Raw genomic sequence first — 19,539 nt, 5'->3', positions numbered from 1 at the left:
CTCACATTTGTCGATTTTCTGTTTTACGCACTTCAGGCATCTTCGTTCAGGGGTACCCAACTATTGTTGTCCAATTTTTCATAGTAACTGAGTGCACAGTCACAAGTATTGAATGTAAATATACATACTTAAGCACGACCTCTTAGACTTGTAAGTTGGATTATCAAATATTATGGCATAAGCATTCTTGAAATTCGGTCTCTAGAAGGTATTCGTTAGGCCTCGTGCTCCAAATATGGCCAGTAATGTAACATGAGTGGTGTCAGCAAAACCACCAGTAAATACCGATTTAGATAGACGGATTTCTCAAAATATCAACTCGTCTCGTTCGCAAGTCCAGCGCACAGAGTAGTTTGACTATGGTAATATACGATGTCGCTTTACGATTGCTCCTCACTAGTAGTTGAATCAGTGAATTAAAACTAACTGCTAAAGAAACAGCGGTCGGCTAACCACGTGGGACCACGTCGAATAAGCCCCTGACTAACTGTGACCTTGCGATTGGTCAGCACCATTCTAAGCTATTAAACCGAAAGCTGTAAATTGTTTTCGCGTAAAGAGCACTAGTGTCTATTATATAATCTGGCTCTAAAGCAATTCCTTTAAAATGATGTGTGCTTTTTATAATGATAAAACAAACAGAAAATAGGATTATTTTATTTGCTTTCTGTCTTACCTTAGTCATCTACTGATTCGTTCAATTTGGAAACCGCATTATCACATGCTTGTACTAGCGAAGGATTACGACGCTAATAGCATTAAAACCACTAAGTTTGGATACGCTTACTAAAGCTTAAATATAATGAAGTGCAAAATATGACGTTTTGGACAAGCAAAATGTCTTGGGTGGTGATGAAAACACAAATCTATAAATTAATGCTTGTGCAATTGACAAAAAATGGCTCGATAGTTTAGAATTCATGATACAGAATCTTTTGTATACGTACTTTTGAAAACGGACGAAAGAAAAATAGCTGGAAAAGAACGTTTTCCATATCGAGTTCGCCTGCATGTAGAGGAAAACGTCATAGGCGCTGTTTCTTCTCAGTTAGTAGATAAAATCGCACTGCGAATACCTAAAAAATATTTTGACAGTACTCTCGCTACGTAATATGTGAAATTCTCAATGCTTTCAATATGATATAAATTGAACAATTGCTCCTGCATTAGTAATTATTACCTGTTTGAAAGTACATCCAAGTGTTTGGCTTTCGTACGCTTCCATTTGTTACCCGAAACGAGGTACAAGTGCAGATCGCTTTCCATTTTGTTTTTATACTAGAGAAGGGTGACTTAGTACCGTGGAATTACAAAAAATTGTTATTTCTCGTTCACCAATTTGACTTTTTAAGACTTCCAGTTTTAGAGATTGTCCAAAAGCGGTCAAGTCGCATGTTAATTTATATGTAAAAGTGCTTCACTTTTTTTCCTATATTTTGCATTCGTTTTTCGTCCTTGAGCGGGGTTTAATTAAAAGGTCAAGGATTTCAATTTGTTCACTGTTTTACGGATATATTACTGTGTTTTTTTTTTTCTCTTTTTATCCGGTTTTTGTTTACTCGCTGAATTGTCGGCATTATTTAAAAGACTACGGTCAACTCATTCGTTTTATTCTGTTGTTTTGGTAAATTGTTGTGATGAGTTTTACTGATTTCGATACTTTATCAAGTTCGGATTCATTTTCGAAGCCATACAATTCCTCTGTTGAAACTGGCGAAATAATTTTTAGGCCTGTGTATCGAGATCATGTGGATGACGCAGAGGATTTGGCTCGTTTAGGATACAAACAGTCGTTCCACAGAGGACTCTCTCTATTTGGCGTCTTCAGTGTTTCATTCTCTGTCTTGGGTTTGCTTCCTTCGGTTTCGGCCACACTTAATTTTACAATGCTATCAGGCACACCAGGAATGCTATGGGGTTGGTTGATAGCTTTGCTATTCGTTTGGTGCATTGCCGCGAGTATGGCTGAATTATGTTCTAGTATGCCAACATCCGGAGGATTATATTACTCGGCTAAAGTACTTGCTCCCAAAGGATGGGGTCCTTTGGCTGCTTGGATTACTGGTTGGTCCAACTACATAGCTCAACTTTCGTTTTTTGCAAGTTGTGTCTATAGTCTATCTAGCACAACAATTTATGCTGCTGCTCAATACGATGGGTCGGATTATGAGATTAAACAACATCATATATTTTTCCTTTCTTTTTTCTTCATTGTGGTACTTGCCTTCATGGCTTCATTACCGACAAGAATTATTGGACGTGTAAACACTGTCTTCACTTTACTCAACCTAGTATCCCTTTTTGCTGTTGTGCTTATCATCCTTATCACTGCCTCTTTACGCCACGGATTCAACAATTCAAAATATGTATGGAGTCACTTTAATAATGGCACAGAATGGCCTCAAGGTTTCGCTATGCTGATGTCGTTTTGTGGTGTTATCTGGTCCTTAGCAGGTTTGGATACTTCTTATCATCTTGTTGAAGAGTGTTCCAGTGCTAGCGTGAATGCACCTAATGGCATAATTCTTACCGCTGTTGTTGGTGGACTTTTTGGTTGGATTTTACATATGGTAATTGCATACACAATCATTGATTTTGAGAACGTCGTTAGATCAAGGAATCTGTGGGTCGTTTATCTGTCGCAGGTGCTTAATCGTGAACCAGCTAAAGCAGTCATTGCGTTTACTGTGTTTTCAAATTTTGTTATGGCACAGGGTGTCTTAATTACTTCCTCTCGCATTGGGTTTTCTTATGCTCGTGATGGTGTTTTACCTTTTTCAAAATGGATGGCGCAAATGAATAAACATACAACGACACCTGTTAATGTCATTGTTGTAAACTGCTCTATAACAGTTGTTATTTTCTTGTTCTTTTTTGTAGGACAATGCGCTATTGATGCGGTTTTTGCTGTTTCTGGAATCGCAGCCTTTGTGGCTTTTATCATTCCAATTGGAATGCGGGCCTTCTTCGTAAAAGACAATGAATTTTACCGCGGAGCTTGGCATTTAGGTCGATATTCTCGATTTATTGGTGCTATAGGAACTGTTTTTGTGCTCATAATGATACCTATATTATGTTTCCCAACCGAGAGGCATCCTAGTGCCTTAAAAATGAACTGGACATGTGTTGGATATTGTGTTCCAATGGGCATAATTCTCTTATGGTATGCGACGTCTGCTAGACATTGGTTCAAAGGCCCAAAAGCGGATATGCCTGGCTTAGATTTTCCGCGCATGTCCAGTTTCAAAAGTGCAGATGTGCAACATGAATTTTCTTGTCATCCCGCTATAAAAGGTTACTGAAGTTGATGTGCGCAAGCTATTAATTCTGTTTCAGCTCGTTTAAAGTTTTTTTGGTGTATTTAATTTAGTCTATCTTAATTATAATTTATGTTTCTAACTAACTTTACCAAAAGGTAACACCTTTAATTGTGTAAGTCGGGTCGTTAGAATGAGAAAACCATAAATATACCGGCAAGAAGTGGGATACGATGTACAATATCATTTGAGTGGCCACATATTCTTCAAAGCCCCCTAATTTGGACGCATCAAATAATTGATCGAGCCATAAGTAACGTAGCTCCTTTTATCATATTTTCATAGGACTAGCGATCTTCACAAGCATTGCAAGATATCAGAACGATTATAACATGTGTTTTAAATAATTCCTCAATATCAGTCACCTGTGTTGTACATCTAAGCCTATATTGTTAAATCGTATTTAATTTTCTCTATTTTTATTAAAATCACAAACGGCATATCCGTATATGGATTTGAATATTCGGTAATTAATCTACTATGTTTGCACTGCCGTGGTTATAGTTAAGCATGGGAGTATTATCCCACAATATAAGAGTGTATTTCATCATTTTTATCAACTAGTTAAAATGAAGGTGTGGAAAAGTATTTTGCATATCGAACAAGTAGACAAAACCTGCTCACTTAGACATATGTCATGATACAACCCATTAAAAGGCAATGCAATAATTTGCCCTCATCTTTGAATGAGTGTTGATCTAGAACAACGCGCCAAGCCTACGTGTAAATATAAGCTTTCGTATTTCCTATGGCTATAGTCAATCCACATAGACACGGAATACCACTCTGTGCAACACAGTATAAGTTGGAATCATAGTATAAACAGGATTTCCGTTCACGGAGTTAAGGTTCTATGGAACGACTAATTTAGAGTATGGTCTGTACTCTTTCAAGCTACCGAAATTTGGAAAATTCTCAATATTACATTATTCTGTACAAAATATTAACTACGACTGCTCCTTATTTCGGAGGTTACAAGATGATTGATAGTCTCTATAAATTAGTACTGACAAAAGAGAGTTACACGTAAATTTAAGTTCATACAATGTATTTGAATGAAGAGATGCAGTCCGTTCAGTGGTTTGCTCTATTATGTACAGCCACTGCCTCTGTTGCTAACACAAAAATTCAAATAAGTATTGCCGTAGAACGTATCTCTTATTTAACAGCTTCCCGTGAGTCTTTATGCATCCATCAATACATGACAGGCTAGGCAGCCTTACCTGTCCTTCGCCGCCAGACGGTGAATCGTAATCGCCAGAGTATGCACTAACGGCTTTGCAAGCAATTGCGGAAGCTAACAAAAGATAAATACCTGATAACTTCATAATGCATTGAATTTCCTTTGGGTTCTTACCTTTCTCTACTGTCCTTTAATCAATCTTGAATGAAATAATTGTGTGGGTCATTTCGGGAGTTTTAAAGTGTCACATTTGCACTATTTTCCCTAATTCAAAGCATCATATTTGAAATGTGACACTGAAACTTGCTTAGTGGTTGCTATCTTCCAAAGACTTAAGCAGTGCATGAAGTGACACGTAATAGGCAAACATGATTAATGTTCCATGAGTAAATGTAAATAAACAACCCCCATGCTATAGACATATGAACTTATGCTTAAAGCTAAATAAGCAATATACATGCCATTGTCAGGGATAATAATTCTCACAACTTTGCATCGCACCCTCCCATCCTGTCAGCCGAGTTAAGTTAAGCCAAGTCATGAAAACATGTTACCTCAGAGTCGGCGTTTATAATCACACATTCAATTATGGTTAGCCTAGATTGCACATGAGATACGTACTGCATGTTTTCATTGACAAATAATGTTCACTTGATTAATTGCGATTAGGATTGTTGCTTTCTAACAAACAAGGAAACCAACTCGTGAAAAACTCGTTATCGTGTTAAGCAATGAAGGCAGAGAACAATTGTTTTGTGCATAAACATTGTCTTAGTTATACTAAATACTATTACCGTTTGTGTGTTAAAATGTGATTGAAACGGGACCTATTATAAAAGATAAAGAAGTAATGCCTAAGAAAAAATATAACGAATAATTACAATTTAAACGACCAGATTTCATTACGAGAGTAACTTTAGGTCAGGATCGTAGTTAGTTAAAATTTGGTATTGATACAAAGCCTTACAGCGACAAAACTTAAGTATCAAATGATACGAACCAAGAAGATCGTATCGTAATAAAAATCCTGTAGTTCGATTCTTTTAATTATGAGCAATATAAGGTTTGCTATCGAATGAAAGTGTGCAGCGTCTTCTTGAAAATGATAAGCAAAAGTAACACCATAGGGAATATAGTAACACAATTACTTTACCCAAGGCGTATAACTTGCGGCACATCTATTCTAATGCCTGTGCCAAGATGCCAATATAGCGAATTTATTAATTCAACGAGCCTGTGAATACAATTGGTTGACTATGAAGCACAGTTTGCAACTATGAATTCCCCGTTTACTATCAACAATAGGATTTGCATTTAAATGCCGAATTGTATATAGGAGTTCTGTGCAACCTTTAGCAACATAGCCTTTACGCTGAAAGCCTATTACATTCTTTCTTTTTTACAGAGCTTTCCGTTGTACTTGTGAACAATCACAAAACCTCTAGATTGGTCTCAATAGGACAATGTTCGCGACGTTTACGAGTGACCAGTCCATTTACAAAGATCCGTCTTTAACGTCGGGAATCGAAGAATGATAACAATTCTGCTCTATCATAACTACATCATTCCTTTAGGTGTGTATTACATAGTCAATTGTTGATTGTGTTGCAAGGCGAGATTGTTGCACGTGTGGATTTTAGAGTTTGCTAAAGAGAAGGCCGAGGCGGACTTTTGCCGTGCCCTTGCAGTTGTATTCACGGGTGAGGAATACACGTAGCATACCATGACAGCGAGCCGGCATTAGTAGACTGATAACTGTGTCAACAAACATTTAATCGCGTTTATGCATAATGCAGCCAGTACGAACTTTATTGCATCGTATCTAATTGAATAACTCTCCATATTACGTCGTTCAACACTCAATATTACTACTATTTACATGTCTAAATGTTCAGCAATAGTTAATTCATTATAGGGAAGTGCTAAAAATTGCTTGTGGTAAAGCCTATTACAAATAAACTTCATATAATACTGATAATGACAGTAATTCGGGTTACCGGTGTTTGTAACATAATAGTAGATCTCAGCGGGCGAAATTTTTATTACATAAACCTAGAGCTGTAATCTAAACTGTTGTTTGGAACAGTCCTCAAAACACATTTGCAATGAGTGTCACAAAGACCTAGCCTTTCCATAGAATAGTGACTTTACTAACATTAATCTGCATATAACGTGTGGACGACAGGAAAGCGGGGCATAGCTTCGCAAGCCGAATTTTTGCCGCTCGCTTATAGCCAACACCTGAGTTTAATTGGTTTCCGTGGAAGTGGAATAGCGACGAAAATGCGCAAGCTTTCGTGCAGTAACAACTATTTTGCATAAGTAGTTGAGTTACAGTGTGTGCATCATTTTGTTCCTACCAAAGGTCTAGCTCTCCATTAGATGCTGTACTAGCGATAATTTTTTAGAAAAATGAGTGTTTCATCTTGCTATCCGTTGAAATATGGGTCATTACGGGTGCGAGACTTAATTCACTTATACTATAATAAGCCTATTATTACTTTCTCAGTAACTAACGTGGGCGAACTGTTCGAGGGACCGCTTGGTTCTTGTCGCACTCCTGGCACACTCATATGATACGGGAACTACGCCATGACATGATCATGAAATTTAAGGCGCAGTTATTACCTGTTCAGTGTTCTCGGCAACTAACTAGCCTTCTCATTTGATTATCAGGAAGCGAGCGCTTGTCGTCAAATGTTTGAGCTCGTTATAGCTGTAGACCAGTAAACTATGTTTAAGAAAGTTGACACAAAATTGCTCAACATTTGAAAGGCCCGTTCATTCTGCGACTCGACTTGTTGCTATTTGCGTGAATAAAATTCTCGACACCCCACAAAAAAAAGCCTCGCAAAAACTTAATTAGCTCATGGGCACGTGTATACGTTTCCGTGGGTTTAGCCGTTGATTTGGGTATCATTTGGTTTTGTCGTGTTTAAACTTAGGGTTTTTCAGGATGATGGAGTTTCTGAAAACAATAAATATTGGCTCCGTGTGATACGCTTTGGTGTCTAATAAGAGTATTAGGTCTTGGGGCAGTTCATACGGCAGTGTCCTGGCTTTTGCTTCATCATTTATGTTTTGTCTCTTATCATAAATCCTAAGCAATTAAGGGAAAGCATAGTTTAATAAGCAGTACACGAACAGAACCCAACATCCTATTTCCAAGCGGTGTCTCAATTATTCTCTCTCTCTGACACACTCCAAAACTAATTAAAGAAAGAACAGAACTGCCACACAATCTTTGACGTCCTACGGCATCAGTAGTTTGTAGAACTGGTGAAGAAATACGCCTTTTTCAACGGTTCATGTTCAGTTAACAAATGAGATTATCGGAAATTTATGGATACGTACCAACAAAGTGGTTAAGCGTCATAGCAATTGTTTCCTTTACCATTTGCGAAATTATCAATCTATTGGAAATTATAAAACATCAAAGCCGTGCTTCAATTGCTGCTTTTATTGGAACCATTGGTGAGATAATTTCCTGGATCGTTCGACTTTATGCCTCCTCTCACAGTAATAATGATACGGACATTGTTCCGGAAATCATACAATGTGTTTTGATCATGGATTTTCCTGTTTTCTACACTGCACAAATGTGTACTGCACTTAAGCATTTAGTTACGCAATATGGAGCCGATATTGGTGTCCTTGGCCAGAGACTCTATGGGCTCGCTTATATCACTAGTGATGTCATTTCCTTGATCATACAATTTGCGAGAATTGATACCGCAACTGAAGAAAATAAAGACGGTAGGAAAGAACACGCCGGTTCTGATATTATTTTGCTTGGTATCTTCCTCCAACTTGCGACCGTGCTCGCTTTCGCCGTCTGCAGTGTTGATTACTGGTACCATCACTATTATATTAATCCTTATAAACAACCCGGCTTGCGAACTTAGTTGAGATTTTGTTCTTGGAAGACAACATTACTGTTCTCTTTCATGCGATAATGAACTGTTAATAAAATTAGGAATAACTTCACTTTTTTTCCTTTCAGTTTCTAAGTTCTGGCTCATCATACTTGCATTCAAAATGGACATTTATTCAGCATTTCATTTATGATGTACGTAATTTAGCTATTTCTGGGTGTACTGACATTACAAATACAATATGACGAACACACTTACTCTAATACTGATCGTAACACAAAACTTTATCTTACAATCACAGAATATAATTTAGTAGGGTGTTTTATTAATATTTTACTTCAAAACAAACATGCTGAAGTTATGCTGTATTAAATTTTAAATCAACTATTTTAAAATTACTTGTTTGTTACTGTCTTTTAAAGTACGATTCGACTACATTCAACATCAAAAAAAAGTGTATCCAGATTTGTCGACCACATTGGATGGGAATACTGGACCACTGTTCTTTATGCGAAGACAACGAAGAATTAAAACGCGGAGGTAGAACTCAAATAAATAATAAACTAACGAATTTACAGAAAAACTGACACTATATAAAAGTTGTCATTTTTTTTTTTTTTTTTTGCGTGTATTTTTTAACATTCAGTTTTTTCCTAACGAATGACCAGAAAACTGAGGATGTTTTGTGTTGCTTTTGAAACTCGATATACGCGGAATATCCAACCCAGGCATGTCCGTCTTTGGTCCCTTAAACCAGTGTCTAGCGGCTATAACGAACCAAAGTAGCACCGCTACCATTGGCACACTATAACCAAGACTTGTCCAATTCATTTCAAAAGGACCAGGATGTGTTACTGTTGGAAAACATAAGATAGGAATCATTATCAGAACGAAAATGGTACCCGCTCCACCAACGAATCGAGAAAATCGACCTAGATTCCACGCTCCACGAGAAAAGTTGCTGTCCTTTACAAAGAATGAACGAAGGCCAATTGGAATTATGAACGCAACAAACGCTGCGATGCCAGAAACGGCAAAAATGGCGTCTATCGCACATTGTCCAACAAATAGAAATAAAAGAATAACAACCGCAATAGAGCTGTTCACGACCACTGCGTTAACAGGTGTTGTCGTTCGCTTATTTATCTGCGCTATCCATTTTGAGAAGGGGAGAACACCATCACGAGCATACGAATAAGCAACTCGAGAAGAGGTAATTAATACACCTTGAGCCATAAGAAAATTTGAAAACAACGTAAGAGCAATGACAGCCTTAGCTGGTTTATGACTAAGCACCTGTGTCAAATATTCAACCCATAAGTTATGAGCTTTAAGAACGCCTGAATAATCAACAATAGTATATGCAATTACCACATGCATAATCCAGCCAGAAAATCCACCCACTACAGCAGTAAGCATTATACCGTTGGGCGCGTTTACAGAAGCACTGGCACATTCCTCAACAAGATGATAAGAGGTATCCAATCCTACCATGGACCAGATAACACCACAAAACGACATCAGCATAGCGAAACCTTGTGGCCATTCGGTTTTGTTTTGAAAATGATGCCATACTTGATCAGATTTATTAAAGCCCTGACGCATCGAAGCACTGACCAGAATGATAATAATAACCGCAAGAAGAGAAAGTAAATTCAGAAATGTGCATACAGAGTTAATCCGCCCTATTATTTTTGTTGGTAATGAAGCCATGATTGCAAGCACCACAATGAAAGAAAGGCAAAGAAAAAATATGTGGTAGTTATGTATCACAACATCTTTGCCATCAAACTCATCAGCAGCGTGAATTAACAAGCTGGATAAACTATAGACACAACTTGCAAAAAAGGTTAGCTGAGCTATGTAGTTGGACCAACCAGTAATCCAAGCAGCCAAAGGACCCCATCCTTTGGGAGCAAGTACTTTAGCCGAGTAATATAATCCTCCGGATGTTGGCATACTAGAACATAATTCAGCCATACTCGCGGCAATGCAGCAAACGAATAGCAAAGCTATTAACCAACCCCATAACATTCCTGGTGTGCCTGATAGCATAGAGAAATTGAGCGTGGCCGCGACTGAAGGGAGTAAACCCAAGACAGAAAACGAAACACTGAAGACGCCATACAGTGAGAGTCCTCTGTGGAACGACTGTTTGTATCCTAAACGAGCCAAGTCCTCTGCGTCATCCACATGATCTCGATACACAGGCCTAAAAATTATTTCGCCAGTTTCAACAGAGGAATTGTATGGCTTCGAAAATGAATCCGAACTTGATAAAGTATCGAAATCAGTAAAACTCATCACAACAATTTACCAAAACAACAGAATAAAACGAATGAGTTGACCGTAGTCTTTTAAATAATGCCGACAATTCAGCGAGTAAACAAAAACCGGATAAAAAGAGAAAAAAAAAACACAGTAATATATCCGTAAAACAGTGAACAAATTGAAATCCTTGACCTTTTAATTAAACCCCGCTCAAGGACGAAAAACGAATGCAAAATATAGGAAAAAAAAGTGAAGCACTTTTACATATAAATTAACATGCGACTTGACCGCTTTTGGACAATCTCTAAAACTGGAAGTCTTAAAAAGTCAAATTGGTGAACGAGAAATAACAATTTTTTGTAATTCCACGGTACTAAGTCACCCTTCTCTAGTATAAAAACAAAATGGAAAGCGATCTGCACTTGTACCTCGTTTCGGGTAACAAATGGAAGCGTACGAAAGCCAAACACTTGGATGTACTTTCAAACAGGTAATAATTACTAATGCAGGAGCAATTGTTCAATTTATATCATATTGAAAGCATTGAGAATTTCACATATTACGTAGCGAGAGTACTGTCAAAATATTTTTTAGGTATTCGCAGTGCGATTTTATCTACTAACTGAGAAGAAACAGCGCCTATGACGTTTTCCTCTACATGCAGGCGAACTCGATATGGAAAACGTTCTTTTCCAGCTATTTTCTTTCGTCCGTTTTCAAAAGTACGTATACAAAAGATTCTGTATCATGAATTCTAAACTATCGAGCCATTTTTTGTCAATTGCACAAGCATTAATTTATAGATTTGTGTTTTCATCACCACCCAAGACATTTTGCTTGTCCAAAACGTCATATTTTGCACTTCATTATATTTAAGCTTTAGTAAGCGTATCCAAACTTAGTGGTTTTAATGCTATTAGCGTCGTAATCCTTCGCTAGTACAAGCATGTGATAATGCGGTTTCCAAATTGAACGAATCAGTAGATGACTAAGGTAAGACAGAAAGCAAATAAAATAATCCTATTTTCTGTTTGTTTTATCATTATAAAAAGCACACATCATTTTAAAGGAATTGCTTTAGAGCCAGATTATATAATAGACACTAGTGCTCTTTACGCGAAAACAATTTACAGCTTTTCGGTTTAATAGCTTAGAATGGTGCTGACCAATCGCAAGGTCACAGTTAGTCAGGGGCTTATTCGACGTGGTCCCACGTGGTTAGCCGACCGCTGTTTCTTTAGCAGTTAGTTTTAATTCACTGATTCAACTACTAGTGAGGAGCAATCGTAAAGCGACATCGTATATTACCATAGTCAAACTACTCTGTGCGCTGGACTTGCGAACGAGACGAGTTGATATTTTGAGAAATCCGTCTATCTAAATCGGTATTTACTGGTGGTTTTGCTGACACCACTCATGTTACATTACTGGCCATATTTGGAGCACGAGGCCTAACGAATACCTTCTAGAGACCGAATTTCAAGAATGCTTATGCCATAATATTTGATAATCCAACTTACAAGTCTAAGAGGTCGTGCTTAAGTATGTATATTTACATTCAATACTTGTGACTGTGCACTCAGTTACTATGAAAAATTGGACAACAATAGTTGGGTACCCCTGAACGAAGATGCCTGAAGTGCGTAAAACAGAAAATCGACAAATGTGAGCAAGACGGTCATGTTTTGGTTCGTTACGGCTCAAAAGGTTGCCAGAGTAATTCGCTTAACAAAAGGATTGATTTCCGACACAACATCATTATTAAGAATGCTTGCCCTTTAATAAAGAAAGCAAGTTAAACATACAAGTTAAATTAAGCATTCTTTGACAAATCTTGATTCTTAGCTACATAAATGCTGAATATAAATTTCAGTTTGGTTTGGTCGTCGGGTTTGTGTACAGTATATACACAATACAGATGTATATACTACGGTTTATGTTTCTACGATATAATGGATATGTTTCAAACGAAACCATGATACAAAAGAAAGCCGGTCTTCGCAAATAATTTCTAACCTAGCCGTACTTTAGATAAGTTACCTTTATCATAGAACCATCCCTGATAATTGTTTGCGTGCAACTACTGTAAAAATGTTATATAATAGAACAATTTTCGAGAAGGCAAGTTTTTGGATATACGTCAATAAAAGATTCGTTTAGCCTGCTATCGCTCAAAAGAACACCCAGATTTTTGAATAGTTCATGACAACGAAGAATTAGACGTCATAAATTATGAAATTTGGGTCTACTTGAGCGTAAAGGAACCATCCATAATTTCCAAGAGAACTGGACAATGATTGAGGCTAATAACATGTGTAATCCCTAAAAAAATTATGACGCCGCAGGCCATTGATCCTCATAGTATGTTTGATAAGCCATATACAGTAAATTGACCCTAGAACCCTAGAACCCTAGAACCCTAGAACATATATTAATACGGGACTAGAATTGGCTCAATGAATCAACATTCTAAACACCATGTCGATCAAGAGTAGCGTTCACGTCAGCAACAGTCAACTCCTTAAGCGCATGAAATCAATTCACAGTAATGTTACATTAACGTTATGTTGTAATTAGCTTACAAACACAAACTATTGAAGTTAAAATGTTGGTATATAATTGAGTATTTTTTTACCTAAGCTCAAGCTGGCATGCAAGAATCGGTTTCATAAAGACGGACTGTCTTATTCTCGTGTGTCTTCTATAAATTGGACAAGAAGTAACATACAGAGCAATAGTTAAAACGTAAATTTTTCATTCATAACTTACGTGCGTGTACTAAGCAAACCCTAGACTAAATCTCCTCATGCATATAATGTCCAACTAAACAACTTGTCCGACCCGTATTTATGTATTTGCTCGGATTCGTAAAATAACGTCCGACCCGTCCTAAACTGAAATTGACCACCACGCACGCATTGCATCATCGACAATGCATCGCAATTCAACGACGGCGATGTTGCTTCCTACCGAAGACGTGCTAGTTTGTGCATGAGTAGTTGCATTATTAGATTGAAATCTGTGAATCTTCCTTGTATATGTGTAAATAAAAAATTTAGTTTTTTAACGTGCGCAGTCAGGTAGGTGGGAATTAATGCGAATCAAAGCCGTGAACAATTGATCTTATGAAATGTACTTTTCAGGCTTATAAATATACGTTCTAAATCGACCAACTTTACTCTTTTGAACACGCATTGAGATAATATGTAATGGTGTAAGACCTGGGGAAGTTCAAATGCAACAAAACTGCGTTACATTGAATTCATTCTAAACAATTTACTAATAGCAATTAGTGAAATAGCAAAAGACACGAAACTACTATACGAAATTGAGGGTGTTAAATATCCTTTTTAAAAAGCTTACTTAAAAGGCTTTCTTTTAATTCTAAAAAGTAGTGACAAGGAATAATGGTCTAACCTAAGAGACTACGGCTAAAAAAACAAAATCAGTTTGAAAGAGGAAATGGTGAACTTCATTTCTCAACGGAGACTAACTCAGCTTTCTTCATAAACATGATTGCCGAATCAATAACTGACAGTTTCAGTTGTAAGACCTAGTCCGTAGGTCAGAGGAAGATTAGTTTAGGGCGCAATCAAAGCTTTGTCAATGGAACTTGAAACATTTTTTATTAACGAGCGCTCATGGTACTAGAGTGAAGAGGGATAAGTTAATACCTAAATAACGTATAGTGTCTCGGGAAATTACATACCATCATGATTTCATTTGTTATATCGCTAGGATCTCTGTGTTACTAAAACAGTTGGGATTTACCAAAATTAAACAGGAACAAAGTCAATCGTTAAATTACGCTCATTTTGTAGAGGTAAATTTTACTGCGGCCCCAAGGGATCTTGGAACCTGACATCCCTTATGATTTATACATAATTTCGCATGAACGATTGTCTTTCGAGAGAACGATCAATAACAAATCGTATCCATAGGGAATCCTTTGCTTCATATTTATTAACAAGAGACTCCTGTTGTTTTTAGCAATATTTCCGAATAGTTCGTCTGGAATATTAAATACTTGCTCAATTGGTCGCAGTTCGTAAGTTGTTCTTATTCATTGACATTTTCTCTATTTTATAGCATGTATGATACTCCTTTTAATAGTTAGTCCGTCGATAATTTTAGTATGCCACTATCCCTTTCGCAGACGTCATTGCAGACATGTTCGCGAATATGATAATTTCCTTAAATTCCCAATGACACGTCTATTTAAGTTTAGTTTTTTTTTGGCAGTATATCATTAACGATTTTGCTCTAATAGCTTATTTGCTACTTCCGTTTACATTCGTATTCGATTTGTCTCAATACGTTAATACTGTAAAAAAAAAAAAATGGTTTTTCATTTGGATGCTTTGGGTCAGCTGCCTATACCACTATATATACAGTTGTGTCTTTTTTATGCGGTGAAAGATTCTTCATCATACACGCTTATTGAAAAAACGTTGAAAGATGCCGTCCGGCAACTTTCCTCAAATTTTCCCTGGATTGCTGGTGAGGTCGTTATTGATGGCGCTTGTGAAGGATGCTCAGGAACAAGAAAAATAAAACTTTGCAATAGTATTCCAGTTTTTATAAATGATTACAGAGCCAATCCCGGTTTACCGACAATGGACGAACTTCGACAAGCAGAATTTCCTCTCGATTTGTTAAAGCCGAATGTCATAGCACCCTGCAACGGCTTTATTTTTCCAAAAGCAGGAACCGACTCTTTAGCATCTTCAAATCCTGTTTTCTTAGTACAGGCCAATTTTATTGTTGGAGGACTTTTGTTGACTGTGGCTGGCCATCACAGTGCCATGGATGCAACTGGACTGGGCGAGGTTATGCGATTGCTTTCAAAGGCTTGCCATAATGACCCATTCACAAGTGAAGAGTTATCGGTTGGTAACCTAGATCGGCGCAACATCATACCCATATTCGATGAATCTTACAGGCCAGGGAAGGAGCTTTTCCAGCAAATTAGGCCTTCATATCAACCAGGTCATAATGTTCGCGATAAGGGAAAAAGTACACGTATAAAACCTTCACAAAATTGCTCATGGAAATGTTTTGTATTCAACCAAAACTCACTCGACGCTTTAAAGCTACAAGCATATGCAAGCAAGTTGAACTCTGCAAATTATGTTTCAACCGACGATTCGTTGACTGCCTTTATTGTCCAAGCGATTATACGTTCACGCCTTCCTCGTTTAAATTCTACAGCTGATGTGACTATTTGTCGTATCGTAAATGCACGAAAGTACCTTAGCATCCCTTCCGGTTATCCGGGTTTTGTGGTGAATGCGACATACTATACCGATACAGTTGAAAATTTAGTCAAAGACCACTCCGGTGGTATTGCGTCGAAACTTCGTTCAGCTTTGATTCCTGCGGAACTGGTTTATAGATCTAGAGCTCTCGCCACGTATATATCTCGCATACGTGATAAAAGTGTTATTTCATTTGGAGCAAGAATAAACACCACAGAGGGTATGGTGGTGAGTTCGTGGGCAAAGGTGAATTGCTCCGATCTTGATTTTAATTTCAAATTGGGAAAACCAGAAGCTGTTCGTATGCCTCAACAAGTACCGATGGAAGGCCTTATCTATTTGTTGCCAAAGGGATCAAGTGGTGAAATTGCGGCAGCAATTTGCTTGAGAGATGAAGACATGAAAAATCTGAAGTCAGACGAGGAATTCATTAAGTATGCGACTTATTCGGCTTAGTTTATGGGCAACGGAAGGTTATTTTATCGTTAACTCAACTCAACATTCCAAATAAAGCAATTGTTTGAATTGACGCTTCTTAAGTTGAGCACACAGATATAATTAAATTAAACTTTTACTTTAAATGTCTTTGTAGTTCACACCCAATCTTGAATCAGAACTTTACTCATAAATCATAGAGTACGAATTTCGAACCTGATGCAGTTGCAAGTCAAACCAATTTGTCCCTATAAAGCGAAAAAAATCTCGTTATTACAAGAAGCATGTTTTAAAATAAATATACCCTTTGTCATTAAGGTATAAACGCGAATTCAACGTTTACGTCTAAAACAAAATTTAATGTGGCAGTGGCATATCAAAGACTCGAGTTTTCAATATCTTCAGCTGCTTCAATATTGATTAATAATGCCCCTAAGATGATTTTTTGTCTGAAACTGATGGCAACACGATAGATATTTGCGGATATCTGTTCATGTTTTTGTACGATAGAAGTGTCACTATTTATATTACGATAATTAAGCAAAAACAAACAATGTCCGGCAAATTCGTTTTACCCTCCCGTATGTAAACAAGCAAACATTCATTAAATAATCATAACAAGCAAAAAGAGTCGGTACGCATTTTAGTCTACATACTTTGCATACTTCATGAATTTAGCATCCGTCTTCAGATGTTGCATATCTTCATCCCGCAGACAGATTGCCAATGCAATTTCACCATTAGGGGCCTTAGGCATCAAATAGCCGAATCCTTCAAATGGTTGGTCCTGTGCACGACGTACGGCCTCAGGTGTTCCTAACCCAAGGTTAAAATCTAATCCGTAAATCTTGCACTTTGCCCATGAACTGAGCATCAATCCCTTAGATCGGTCAATTTTGGCTCCAAACGAGAAGGCGCTTTTGTCCTCATTTTTGTGAAGGTATGTGGCAAGTGCCCGAGTTCTGTGTTCTAAGTCGCTGGGTTCCAAAGCCGATCGAAATTGTAAGGCGACATGGCCTAGGAGCTCGGTAGCCATCTTTCCTGCCGCTTGTGTAGTATAGGTAGCGTTAATCAAAAAACCGGGGTGTGTGCGAGGGATGTTTAAGATGCTTCGTACATTCACGAATCGACAGATACTGATGTCTTCTGTAGGTTCCAAGCGATGCATACGAGCACGGACTACGGCTTGGCTGATGAACGCAGTTAATGAATCATCTGTAGAAACAAACTTCCCGGTGTTTGAAAGAGCACTAGACGCCAGCATTTTTATATCGTCGAGTGCCGCTTGGCTAAAGAGGAAATATTTCCAACTGCACTTTGCAGTACTAGGCAGCGTGGGGTTAAATTTCGTCCCAGAACAAAGATAATGGGACTCGCTCGGTTCCCTTAGTTGTGGGGCAAGTTCAGTCTCTGGTTCCTCTAATTCTTGGAGCATCGGTATCGGCGTGCGTTTAAGTAGGTCGTCATTTTCTAATTCTTCCGACGAAAACGGAATACCGTGACAGGCCTTTGAAAGTAAGCGCACTACTTCGCCCTGTGCGGTCATATCCATGACACTGTGATGAGCGACGCAGGTAAGTACCAAACCCCCAATAATGATATTAGCTTGCACCAGAAATACCGGTTCTGCGTTAGACTCGGAGTCCGACGTACTCTCTGAGTAAGCAACACTATCGCAGGGAGCAATAAGATTTTCGTCAAGAGAGCGGAAAGGAAAGTTTGTGCGACGAAGTTCATTCATTGTTGGCATATCCGAATTATTTCTCAGGTCCTTCACAGTAAACGGAATTTTGCCTGAGTATCTGATTTTCCGAATGCCTGAACGGCCATTGCCAGCAGGCTCAGTAATCAGTTCACCCGTTACCCAAGGGAAGGCGGCGGCAAGCCTTTGCAAACCGTCTTTAATTGTCTTTAGAAGTCGTGGATAGGGAATTGAGTCTTCTACACCGTAACAAAGACACAGTTGAGTATACAGTGTTCCAGGCAATTGACCTAGAAAATCCAAAGCGCTAGTCATTTCTTAAATTGGATAAGGTTGATTCTAATTGTCAAAAAAATAAAAGTAGATGTAAACGAGCCGAACAAGAAATATGAAGTGGAGTTAAGGGTGCAACAAGTAGCGTTTATATACAAAAAATTGACGGTAAATCTGAAAAAAATCATCACAATGGCATGCTAACGGAATTGGTTCAGAAGCTTCGGCAATTCATCAACTACGACGCTGCAAAGGGGTTTGTTTGTGTCGCGGAACGCATTACCAGGGGGTAAAGAGGCTCACAAAACAAGGGGTTCATAATTAACAACAGGGTCTTCGGCAGTTGAAGCGGCTTCTCCACAGTCTGTGCGCTTGTTAACACCAATTACATCGCGAGGCGATTTACAGTTTTATGACTTTTTTAATTTTGTGTTAATATATCATTCTAATTCATGAACGTAGGTTGGCAAACTTTTAAAACATTTATAGAGTAGCCACTATGGTATTTTCATTACTTAGCGACTGAAGAGCAAAAGCGATAGAGCAAATCCATTGAAATCCGACTGGCTGCCTTTGATTACGTACTTCCAAGGACTCTGTTTGGTATTACGACATGTTCGGCAGAGTCGCTACAAGCGAGAGCTTGTTCTACACCTATTACAAGCACGCGGCATCTGGAACCATATCGTCATGCCAGAATACCTGAGGCACGGTATTCCAGAAGTTCCAGCTATCATGAAAACCGTGTCTGCTCTTTGTAGTTGATCTCGTTCTTGCTGAGTGTCGTGTTCACGTGCACCGCTAGCAATAGGTGACTTCCCGTAACATTCGGGAGAGTTACGTTCTAGACTTCGAAGAGCCGCATTGCCCACGTTTCAAAGCTTAATGGTGTGTAGTAGCTGTAGATTGTTGTTAAGTATGTACAGTAATGTGTAAAACCAAGCATCACAATAAAGTTACTGTAATTCTTAATAAACATTGATTCTCGAGTGTATGTATGATCGACTTTAATGTTTTCTCATTGTAACTTTCTTCTTCTGAGCCAATCTGAGACTCTAAAGCCCTCACTGTGTGGCCTTATAGAATCACGACTAATCAGTTTGCACAGTAACCATACACAGAAGATACTGAGCAGGAGTCTCTTCGCTGGTGTTCATTAGTGAACGATCCAGTACCGCTGTTTGATGTAATGCTTCAAGCGTTAAGGGGTGTCGGTATTTTCGTA

The 19,539-nt window shown here is 38.1% G+C and overlaps 6 protein-coding genes across 6 annotated transcripts; 4 read left to right on the top strand and 2 right to left on the bottom strand.

The window, feature by feature from the left end:
- Positions 1-1,189: 1,189 nt before the first annotated feature.
- Positions 1,190-3,302, top strand: SJAG_00015 (amino acid permease; the record flags this gene model as incomplete). Its single annotated transcript, XM_002171283.2, has 1 exon — positions 1,190-3,302. Exon 1 carries the CDS (start codon positions 1,638-1,640, stop codon positions 3,300-3,302), a length of 1,665 nt encoding a protein of 554 aa, XP_002171319.1. The 5' UTR covers positions 1,190-1,637.
- Positions 3,303-4,362: 1,060 nt separating this feature from the next.
- Positions 4,363-4,530, top strand: SJAG_00016 (hypothetical protein; the record flags this gene model as incomplete). Its single annotated transcript, XM_002171284.1, has 1 exon — positions 4,363-4,530. One exon carries the CDS (start codon positions 4,363-4,365, stop codon positions 4,528-4,530), a length of 168 nt encoding a protein of 55 aa, XP_002171320.1.
- Positions 4,531-7,730: 3,200 nt separating this feature from the next.
- SJAG_00018 (hypothetical protein) lies at positions 7,731-8,474 on the top strand. Its single transcript, XM_002171285.2, has one exon. The coding sequence runs from the start codon at positions 7,824-7,826 to the stop codon at positions 8,403-8,405; it is 582 nt and encodes a 193-aa protein (XP_002171321.1). The 5' UTR covers positions 7,731-7,823; the 3' UTR covers positions 8,406-8,474.
- Positions 8,475-8,996: 522 nt separating this feature from the next.
- SJAG_00019 (amino acid permease) lies at positions 8,997-10,679 on the bottom strand (the record flags this gene model as incomplete). Its single annotated transcript, XM_002171286.2, has 1 exon — positions 8,997-10,679. One exon carries the CDS (start codon positions 10,677-10,679, stop codon positions 9,018-9,020), a length of 1,662 nt encoding a protein of 553 aa, XP_002171322.1. The 3' UTR covers positions 8,997-9,017.
- A 4,169-nt stretch (positions 10,680-14,848) lies between these two features.
- On the top strand, positions 14,849-16,975 carry SJAG_00020 (trichothecene 3-O-acetyltransferase). The gene has a single exon (XM_002171287.2). It carries the CDS (start codon positions 14,987-14,989, stop codon positions 16,358-16,360), a length of 1,374 nt encoding a protein of 457 aa, XP_002171323.1. The 5' UTR covers positions 14,849-14,986; the 3' UTR covers positions 16,361-16,975.
- Positions 16,976-16,982: 7 nt separating this feature from the next.
- On the bottom strand, positions 16,983-18,356 carry SJAG_00021 (trichothecene 3-O-acetyltransferase; the record flags this gene model as incomplete). The annotated part of the gene is made up of 1 exon (XM_002171288.1): positions 16,983-18,356. One exon carries the CDS (start codon positions 18,354-18,356, stop codon positions 16,983-16,985), a length of 1,374 nt encoding a protein of 457 aa, XP_002171324.1.
- Positions 18,357-19,539: the final 1,183 nt, after the last annotated feature.

The sequence above is a fragment of the Schizosaccharomyces japonicus genome (assembly GCF_000149845.2).
Source record: "Schizosaccharomyces japonicus yFS275 unplaced genomic scaffold supercont5.1, whole genome shotgun sequence".
NCBI classification, from domain to species: domain Eukaryota; kingdom Fungi; phylum Ascomycota; class Schizosaccharomycetes; order Schizosaccharomycetales; family Schizosaccharomycetaceae; genus Schizosaccharomyces; species Schizosaccharomyces japonicus.
The sequence above is the reverse complement of the archived record's forward strand: the minus strand, read 5'-3'. Positions and strand labels throughout refer to the sequence as shown.